This window comes from Adiantum capillus-veneris, chromosome 20, assembly GCF_014529385.1.
Source record: "Adiantum capillus-veneris isolate H3 chromosome 20, ASM1452938v2, whole genome shotgun sequence".
Classification (NCBI taxonomy): domain Eukaryota; kingdom Viridiplantae; phylum Streptophyta; class Polypodiopsida; order Polypodiales; family Pteridaceae; genus Adiantum; species Adiantum capillus-veneris.
Window position 1 is genome coordinate 28196351 of NC_140950.1, and position 11177 is coordinate 28207527.

The 11177-nt window shown below is 42.9% G+C and overlaps 1 protein-coding gene across 1 annotated transcript; it reads left to right on the forward strand.

Annotated features, from left to right (window-relative positions):
* The first annotated feature begins 3861 nt into the window (after positions 1 to 3861).
* LOC147432282 (uncharacterized) lies at positions 3862 to 4473 on the forward strand. Its single transcript, XM_086493005.1, has one exon. It carries the CDS (start codon positions 3862 to 3864, stop codon positions 4471 to 4473), a length of 612 nt encoding a protein of 203 aa, XP_086349131.1.
* The last annotated feature ends 6704 nt before the right edge of the window (positions 4474 to 11177 follow it).

The window sequence follows — 11177 nt, forward strand, 5'->3', positions numbered from 1 at the left end:
ACGGAATGCTTTGATCAGAGGCATTCTAATGTGGACCATGCATGACTATCCCAGACTAACAAAATGTTCAGGTGATCTATTTACACTCCTCACTCAGACACTGTAAATCTTGGTTTTTCTCAAGCTGATCTATTATCATGTGTATACATGCAAGGCTTCAAACAAGCTGACACAGAGCATGTGTCACATGTGGACCTAGATTGAATGCACGTAGGACGCCCTCATTGAAGAAGCAAATCTACAAAGGTCATTAAGCGTATCTTCCAGAGAATCATGTGTTATGCGATGGCTTTTTGGGAAGAGAGCCACCGAGGATGTCTGCACACACATGGTTAGAGCAGAAGGAGATGTGTGATGACGAATTGCCCCCAGGGATGAAGAGACTATCTCTATGGTACAAGTTACCATACTGGCCCCGCCGACTCGTGATCAATCACTTGCTCGATCCAATGCACATATTCAAGAATGTGGGTAATCTACTATGGGACCATCTGACCGGCAAGAAAGATACTTTGGGAGCCAAAGTTGACCTTAGAAATGTGGATCGTATGGAGAAATATTGGCCGCAAACAGCGTCCGATGGATTGATAAAACTCCCTAAAGCACCATGGATTTTCACACGAGCCCAAGAACGCAAAGTAAAAGAGACCATTCGATCTTTGCGGACCCCCACTGGAGTAATGCACTCGCTCCGAACGTGTTTTACTAAAGAAGGAAAGCTTACCGGTTTGAAGTCACACGACTGGCATAAAATGTGTCAGGTATGTTCATAGTGGAATATATCATAGTGGGAATTGTGTACAAATTCGTGTGTGGACTTTAATATCATTGATGCACGTGTTTTGCAGTTTATTTTACCGGTTGCCATTGAGGGATGTTTGTTTGATCTTGACGTCCGTAACACAATCTACAAACTTGCGAAGTTGGTGCAATGGATCTCACAAAAGGAGATCAACGTAGACTCCATACCATTCGCCAAACTAAACGCTACGGAGGTTGTGTGCATGTTTGAGAAACATTTTCCTACTACCATGCTAACCATTCAGGTGCATCTTCTTGTTCACATAGTTGATGGTGGAAATAGCTGGCACAGTACATTCCAGAAGGATGTTCTTTTTAGAACGTTTCATGAAAATGATCAAGGGATATGTGCGTCAGAAGGCACGTCCGGAGGGTAGCATGGCAGAAGGTTGGCTGGTATCAAAGTCCCTAGTGTACATTGGAGAGTGGCTAGATGGATTTGATAAAGCTCGGGACACGCTATGGCGAACCATAGATGATGAGAGCATATCTGGGATTGTCATGTGCAGCAACCTCGGTGTTGAGAAGAAGATGACGGAAGATCTAGAGGCTAAAATCAACCGATTTTGCATGCTTCACAATCCAGTCATGCAAAAGTGGATTTCACAATATGAGGATGCAAAGCAAGAGCAACAAAGGGCACGAATCGAGTGGAGACGGGGAAGACGACCACCGATGCACTATCCGACGGGTCTGGAGAGCCTACCAACATTCATGAGCTTAAGATGGTTGCACAAAAAATTGAAAAGCGCACAACAGTGCGGTGAAGAAGTGACTGAGGAAGAGTGGGAGTACTCTCGGGGTTACGCGACCAAGGTAAGTTTGCAATGTACGACTAGTTACTTTGTACATGTTTGAACAGCCACTCATAATCTTTGTTGGTTGTAGTATAAGTCATACACAGCAGCATGGTGTAAAGGTCGACATTTTAGGGTGGAACGGATCGACAAAAAGTGTTTTACTCAAGATTGTGGAATCATGGCAAAATTTGAACAGTCTAGTCGGACGACGGTCCTCTGATGCAGATCCTCTGGTGGCGGAACTCACTTACTTCGGCACGCTACAACAGATTTTGAGGATCGATTATAGAGGATTTTTTATCGATTTGTTCGACGTGCAATGGTTCAAGATAATCATGGAGGGTCGCAACGCTACTCTGCGTAGAGGAGAGTTTGGTTTTCTTGAGGTGGATTCAACTAAGAAATGGACTGACCTAAGAGACACTTTCGTACTACCCGAGCATTGTGGACAAGTAAGTATGTAAATAGTTAACATCCCATTTTAGAATTTATGTGCTTGGAAGCTCTCATGTAAGTTATGTGGCTCTGGCAGGTGATATTTCATCCTACAAAGTCTGCATCAAACTGGTGGTACGTCATAGAGGTAGCCCCTCATAGTGCACGGACGTATGAAGGCTACCATGTGCCAATCAGAGCGGCATCAATGGAGGAGATCGGAGAAGATGCTCAGTCAGAAGCCGTTGAGGTGGTGCCAGATGAACATCAAGCTGCTACTCTCTATGGGGTGCATGCAGAGGATCTACAAAATGAAACAGAGGACATCTGTTTAAACGGAGAGCTCTATATAGATATAGGAAGTTATGCTGAGCTATGCGAGGATGAGAGAGAGATCTCTTAAAGCCATAAATATTGTATTTGAACATTTTGCTCCATTTTGTAAAAACTCTGGCTCTCTAAGTACCTTCCATGTTGTATAACGCTCTTTCGATTTTGTGCTCACATCCCTAAACTCTAAATTATGAGTTATCGACTTGCCTCTTCCATCACTCAAGTTGAATAGAAGAGGAACGCTTTCTGTTGCTGCTAGCCTTTGAACATTCCAAAGCTACAAGAACCTTCAAGTTCTTGTACGATTCTCCGTTTTGAACAATTTTGCTCCGTTTTGTAAAAACTCTGGCTCTCTAAGTACCTTCCATGTTGTATAACGCTCTTTTGATCCATGGACACATGCAGCTCCACCACTTGGTTTTTTGACTGCAAGATTTGATTGTGTGCACGCTCTCTCTCTCTCTCTCTCTCTCTCAATCTCTCTCTCTCTCTCTCTCTCTCTCTCTCTCTCTCTCTCTCTCTCTCTCTCTCTCTCTCTCTCTCTCTCTCTCTCTCTCTCTCTCTCTCTCTGACTTGCCTCTTCCATCACTCAACTTGAATAGAAGAAGAACGATTTCTGTTGCTGCTAGCCTTTGAACATTCCAAAGCTACAAGCACCTTCAAGTTCTTGTACGATTCTCCGTTTTGAAAAATTTTGCTCCGTTTTGTAAAAACTTTGGCTCTCTAAGTCCCACCATGTTGTATAACACTCTTTTGATTTTGCGCTCACATCCTGGGCAATCCATGGCCACATGCAGCTCCACCACCTGGTTTTTCGACTGCAAGATTTGATTGTGTGCTCTCTCTCTCTCTATCTCTCTCTCTCTCTCTCTCTTTTAACCTAGCCGCTTCTCTTTCCCCCTGCTCCCAAGTCTTCCCCAGGGCGAGGGGCTGCCCTGTGGGGGGGCGTTAGCCATAGCTTGCCCCCACTCCAGTCTGCTCAACTCAGAAACGCCCGCTTTGCTCTGGTTTCAGATTTACACGACCTGCAGAGCTCGCCTTGCACGACATACAAATCTCGGCCCTGCTCGTCTCGGCCTTGCTCGTTCCACTCGGCCCTGTTGGTCTGAGCCCTGCTCGTCGATTGCACCCTGCTTCTTCTTTCGATTACACAAGGAGGGGATGATTCTTGCACAAGCTTCGACCCCGATTTAGGCTTGCATTAAACAGGCAGGGGATGATTCTTGCACAAGTTTCGACCCTTGCATCCCCAAGCCCAAGCCCACAGTTCTCTGTCTCTCAGACATACAAAGCCTAAACTAAGCAGGGATTCCCACAAAACTTCAGTTTGGTGGGTGCACTCAATAACAAGAAGATTAGCATCGGAAGAATGACGACCAAAACCAACACTCCGAAGAGCTTTGCGAAAACACGACCAAGCTTTGCTGCTGTCCTAGTAGCGCCAAGCAAATTTGACCGAATCGAACGCCTTCAAGCAGATCTTGATCGCTTCATGGAAGAAAATCGCGACCTCAAAGCTCGCCTTTGCAAGCTTGAGGCGCGATTTGATTCCATGGTCGATCTCGCCACCAATAAAGTGAAAGAAGTCGAAGCCAAGGCCATCGAAACCCACTCGGCAACCCTTGCGAAGGTGAAGACATGTGTGACAGTAGAGCGTCGAGAACAACGACTCCAAGCAGAAAATACCCTCAAGATCTGCATCGGTGGGCTACCTCAAGCATGGGAAACAACCGAGCTTAACTTCTCGGAACGCATCAACTTCCTCAACGAAACTCTCAAGCCGATCAAGGTCGACCACAATGCAATAAGTCGTATCACTTGGAGAGGCCCTGACCTACCTATACCAAGTGGACATGCCATCCTTGAATTCGAAAGTAGGGAATGTCGGCTCAAGCTTCTCCAACAATCATGTCTTCTCAAGGACACCAAGTTTTGGATCGCAGAAGAACTCACCCCGCTACAACTCAAACGCAAAAGTGAAGAGCTCAAGAAGGTACATGAAGCCCGCAAACAAGGCAAATGGGCAGTCTACCGAGGTGGTAAAGCCATCATCCAGGAGTTTCGAAAACCCAAATCAGCTCTCCCCACAGCTGATCCCTCTTAGGTTTTTGTCCTTTTCATTTTTCATCTTTCCAATGGACCCTCAGTCCTTAACTGATATGTATTCAGTGCGATCTGCTACAAATGTCACCGTTGTAATGTTTGTTTTTGGTCCCATGGGTCATATCTGACCTCCGTGGACGATAATTGAATCTATCTATCTATCTCTCTCTCTCTCTTTCGCTTGAAAATTCAGAGTTATCGACTTGCCTCTTCCATCACTCAAGTTAAATAGAAGAAGAACACTTTCTATTGCTGCTAGCCTTTAAACATTCCAAAGCTACAAGCACCTTCAAGTTCTTGTAGGATTCTCTGTTTTAAAAAATTTTGCTCCGTTTTGTAAAAACTCTGGCTCTCTAAGTACCTTCCATGTTGTATAACGCTCTTTTGATTTTGCGCTCACATCCTGGGCAATCCATAGCCACATGCAGCTGAGTTATCGATTTGACTCTTCCATCACTCAAGTTGAATAGAAGAAGAACGCGTCATTGCATCATTGTATTTAATGGTCTTTACGTCCACTCCAAGTACGTATGCTCTAGGTATGTTCTCACAAGCAGAGACAACGAGCACCTCCTCCTCTCTCTCTCTATCTATCTCTCTCACTCTCTCTATCTACTTGTCCATGTTTTCTATTCCATTCATTCAATATAAGTTTAAATGTTCGTGTATTTAATGCAGGTATGGATGATGAGGAGTTTCTTTCTTCTTTGTCACCCCAGCAGAGACAGTGGTACGTGGAGCTTCATCGCTCTGGCGCACCATCGCGCGTTCCTACTCCATCCGCATCTCCCTCTGTTTTGGAGCATTCAACACGCTCCGAAGCTTCGGTGTCGATGAGATGATCTTCACACTCGTCTAGGCACCGACGCTCTAGTGGTGGTGGTGGCGGTTGTTGTGGGGATGCTGCCACAGATGCTTCGACATCGCCTCGTGTTCGACGAGGCTTTTTACCCTCCCCTTCTTTGCCCGTCCCGACACCAGCCACGGCATCACCATCGACACCAGGTTTTGCACGGCTGACTGCCGTTCCCCGCAGCTACACACCACTAGCTACTCCTCCAGGAGTCACTCCAGTGGACACTCCTCGCTTCGGGGCTTAGACTCCAGTGGAGACACCTGACATCCGTACCCCCGTTGACAGGCCGCTAGAGACCCCTGCCGGAACACCCAAGTTCACGCGTCAGCAGCGAGAGGGCTTGCCTTACTCCGTCGACTTCATCGGTGGCATCATCTTGGATGATGAAGTCAAGAAGGTGATTTCGCGCATGCGCGGTCTTTGCTCTCAGGTGTTTAGACACTACATACTAAACACCTAGAGTGAAGTACTGAATGATTTAAAAGACAGAGTCATCAGCATGCTTCATGACGAGTTTCCCGTTCCAACACGGGAAGACCGCTTCAATGAAGATGTGATGAAGGTTCGAATGCGCGAATACTGCAAGCACAAGCGTTCTGAAGTGCAAAAAACAATCAAGCATGGGTACAACAGACCAGATTTGCTGGCCAAAGAAGATTGGAAGAATGCGAAGAAAGAAGCGCGCGAGAATACCGACAAGTGGAAGCAACAAAAGGAGGTAGCCAGAGCGTGAGTAGAGGTAGGGAGCTCACACCCTTTGGGGAGCGGCGGGTGGGCATCATTTGAGGCCGATTTTGTAAGTGTTTTTGCATTGCTCTCTATGTTTGATAGTTTAGGGTTTATGGGTTTTTAAATTCTAACATAATGGATTCTTTGTATGTTTTGACAGTGGTCGTTTACAGGACGTGATCCCACACCGTACGAGCATGAGTACGCAGGCAAGAAGGGCTTAAATGCCCTTATAAACATCCTGAGTTCTCGCGGCGGCATGGTTAGTATTAGGGTTTATTGTTTTTTATTTGTTGTATTGTTTTATAAACGTCGCTATATGTTTATACTTACAAAAAGCTATCTTATTGTTTTTTTTTGCAGAATCCGACAGATACGCCACTTGGACGCGATGAGACGTCTGATTAGACGATGTCAGTTTAGCCATAGCTAGATAGCATTAGTTTCTTCTTGTCATAGCTTATGTATCATGAGATGACTTTTATACGTCTTTTTGAAAACCATGTATATTTTTTAAATAATGACAATGGTTTGTAACTATTACATTTGCAAAGTTTAACAATCAAATGATTTTGCCTATGTGTACAATTGTCATTGATTTACTTTCATCAATTCACGCTTGTCCGTTTTGTATCTTTATTTGCCAAACAATACATACTATGGATGATGGAGTTAATGGTTATATTGTCTTGTGGGTGACTATTTTGGGTCTATATTTACCTTTGCACTTTTTTTTTCAAAAGTGAATCAATTAATGAAACATTCAATATGGTTGATGGGTTGAATGCCCTGCCACCAAAATTTTTCCTCTCGGGCGTTGCTATAAACGTCGCTATATAAGGCTCTGCAGCGTCACTATAAGCGTCGCTATAGATGGCTCGTCGTCGCTATAGGCGTCGCTATATAGCGACGATTATAGCGACGCATATAGCGACTGGCATAGCGATGTCCCCGTATCGACACTCATAGCGACGCTCTTAGCGACGCTGGGGGTTATAAAAACCTAGTGTATTTTCGTTGCTAAAAGCGTCACAAAAGCACACAACCTCTTGTAGTGTTAGCAAACTCCATGTTCCCTTTAGTACGGATGTAGAGGCCAGTATTGGAAGGGCATTTAGAATGTTCAATGAGATTGAGGTTGAAGGGTACTTTGATGAGCTCTCCTTTGTCAAGAAATTGTCCACCTTTTAAGATCTTGAGTCTACAGTCTTCAACAGTAGAGGCAGGGAGGTTGACAAGGTACACCCATGTTTCACTCAAAATGGGTGCTAAGAAAGCCTTCTTGGGTAGGATCCAAAGCTGATGGTCTACCCCAAAGAACTTGATCTCAATCTGTCTAACAGGTAAGAAAGGAAAAACTTAAGAGATTTTTGGCACCATTTCCAAGAAGTTAGAGTCATTGAGGGAACAAATAATACTCTGAAATTCTTTGACGGCTTCAAGAGCCGCACTATCCCTACAAAAGATACCACTAGTTTGAGGGATAGTCGGGGTAGCTGGTGTACAAACAAAAGATGGATTGAGGCTGCACAACTTCCTCAAAATGTTAGACAGATCAGCCCCAGAGGAAGAGAATAGGCAAGCTCTTGTTGGTATTGTAAAGAGAATATGAGAAGTTGGGTTATGTACTGGGCGATCAAATTTACCCCTTCCTTGGAGTCCTTGCCTAAGGTAGCCAAAACTTTAACCCAATCATTAAAAGATAACATGTGCAAGATAGACATTTTCTTGTCTAAGGTAAGAGCCGAGTCATATATTAGTTGAGAAGCATCCAAGCTGTAATACATCTAAGAACAAGAGATGTGGTCATAGGTCAATTCCAATCCTTGAGAGAGAGCAAGAGTCTGCAATATACCAAAAAAGTTAAGTGAGGTTATACTTACTTACAGTAGTAAGTAATACAATCCTTGGCCTTTCTAGCAAGTAAGGGTCTAGTTCTAATTGCCAAAGCATTTTTTGGTTTACAGTCTTTAAGGTACAACTTAATCTGTTCCAGAATCTTTGTATGATTCTCAGGACCGTGTTTTACACTCATGCAGGTCGTCATTCTAAAAGGTTTGTGGTCCTGAAAGGAAATATAACAACATGAATATGATCAATTTCTGTAAGTTGGTCCTACACACCTTAAACTGACAAAGTCAAAGACTATAATAGCCGTGAGAAGGAGACCAGGAAAAATAGTCTAAGAAGGACCACCTAACACCAGTCAACCACTCAAGGGATTATAGAATGTGGGTCCAACCTAGAGCTATAATTCATTCTTAGTTTCCAAAGCCAGCATCCCGGTTTTTCTAGAAAGAAAAAACCTTATATATAGGATGTGTGTGTAGCGGTTTTACCATAAATAATATGACATAATTGAACCTTTTACATTCAAAAGACATCTGGCTTTAGAAAAAAGGAAATGATAAGTACAAAAACAACTCAGTCTTAAAACTATTAATGTTTGTAAGAATGAGGCCCCATTCCAGTATACAAATAACAGAAGAGCTTCTCAAGCAGTAAGTGAATGTGTAATCCAGTGTAGGACAGGTTTCCAAAGCTAAAGAAACCTTCCAAGACAAGATAGAGTCCTTACCTACATCCATCCAAACAAGACAACAGATATGTTAGCCTTGGATGTGTTTTACAGGTATCAATGGACTATACTAGTTGTTATCCATGTCGATCTTACAAACTTTTTTTAAACCTTTTACAAGCTAAGTCCATAGTAATTATGTGGTCAAATGTTTTTAAAAAAAAGAACCCAAAATTTTCCAATTTAGAGAAGGATTTTATATCATTCTGATTAGAAGGCCATCACCCCTTCTAATCCAAGTGTCAAAATCCCCCCACTTTTATTATCACAGTTCATCTTTCTAGATTAATGAAAGCACCATTATATTAAGTTTATGCAATAGGTTTTCTTTAGTATATATAAAAAATCCCTTTAATAGTTCCAATCCAGCCACATGCTAGCTTAATGTTTGTTTTAAGTTGGGTACAATTTAGGCCCATCATGTTGTCCGAACTCACCAGTTTGCAAGCTACCTACCTTATACAACCTTATGGCCAACCCAGGTGGCAAGAATCCCTTGTTGAATCAAGTTAAGAACATGAATCTAACTTTAAAAAAGGTTTATGCTATACAATAACAAATTCCTTATGTGAATGAAAGAAAGAGATCCTTGTAGTACTTTTATCACGATGATTTTTGCCATTCAACTAGTAGCCAAAAGAAGTAGGGTAAAAAAGAACCAACTAGCACCCATATCTAGTAGGGGCAAGCCCCTTTTTTTCACCGTAATTACAAAACCATAATGCCCATGTAGATACCGAAAGGCAATAAATCAACCGTCGTAATGGAATGCAGTCATGGAAACTTCTCATACCATAGTGATGTCAAATAACATTGTGAAATGGTAAAACCTCTTTTTGCTCTCAAGGTGACATGTCCGCAGCACAAACATATTGCCCTAAAGTAAGTGCAAAAAAAAAAACATGAAATAAAAGCTACCGACCTATGTTACTTGAGTTGAGAGCTCCATGATTCGGTGCAGTAGAGATACAGACACGCATTCACTTTTTTTATGCAAAAAATAGAGCACAAACAAAGATAAGTGAGTGGCAGAGATGCACCCTCACCTTTTAAATAGAGGAAGGAGGGAGGTCGCCATAACTGCATAGCGTGCAAATTTCAATGAGTGGAGAGATCCCCAGCTAAGATGGTGAGGCTGCCTGCAAGGTGTAATGAAGAGGCAACCCAAGTACTTTCATGGCTAGGGTAACCCGAGGTAGTACCGCGATGTAGCAATCATGTTATTAGAAGGGAAACACCCCATGGTAGCTACCATAGGCGATAGGTTTCAGTAGAATCCTAGGAGCTAAGTAAGCTCGGGATTGCATACTAAGTAGGTGGAATAGTGTGTGTGGTGTGTGACAATTAGCTAGGGTAGAAAAAACCGCCACCACAACATGTCCTTTGTAATTTAGAAGGGCCAAGTCCCATGGTGGAGACTCAACAAATTGAAGCTTTAGGAGGTGAGTGACTAATAAGTTAGGGGCTTTAAAGTACTAAAGTGTGTGTGTGTGTGTGTGTGTGTGTGTGTGTGTGTGTGCATGTAGATCTGCCATAGGAGCTCCAACGGAGTCCCAATGGAGCCCCAATGGAGCTCCACATGGAGCTCCATTGGGGCTCCAAATGGAGCTCCCCCATGCCTTGACAAGCATGGTGAGAAAGCAGCATGCACGCTACCTTCTCACCATGCCTTTCAAGGCATGGAGGAGCTCCATTTGGGGCTCCATTGGAAGCTTGCATACACACACATGCATACACACACACACACACACACACACACACACACACACACACTTTCATGCACACACACACAAACACACAACAACACATGACATACATAAAATCATGCGCGCACACACACACACACACACACACACACACACACTCACATACACACACTTGCATACACACACAACCACATAGTAACACATGACCCAAATACAATCATGCATACTGACATGCAAACACACTTACAATCAAGCATTTCCATACACACACACAAACACATAAACTTGTTGTAGTACACACACACACACACACACACACACACACACACAAATACACTTGCATACACACACAACCACACAATAATACATGATAAAAATACAATCATGCATACTCACACACAAACACACTTACAATCATGCATTTGCATACACACACACAAACAGAAATACACTTGTTGTAGTACACACACACATTGACATACACAACACATAGAAGCGTAGAGATATACACAGATACACATATGTCAAAGTGGTCTTGTATTTTTTCCTTCCTGTGAGCATTGTGGTGTTGCACAAAATAAAGTACGAAATGCGATTTTTTTAATTTGCATTTTACGTCGTTATGCTGCCAAAATTTTTGAGAGGATAGCTCAAGTGTTGTTGCTAAGAATACTTTTGTTGTTTATTGGTTATAGTTGATAAAGGTTATGGTTCGTACATCATCTAAATGTGGGAGGGCAAGTATCTCTCACAGTAAGTTCAACTATCCATTTGTGGTCTTTTTAAAAAAAAATTTGTCACTCAATATACTAAGCTAGTTGTGGTCTTATTGTTTT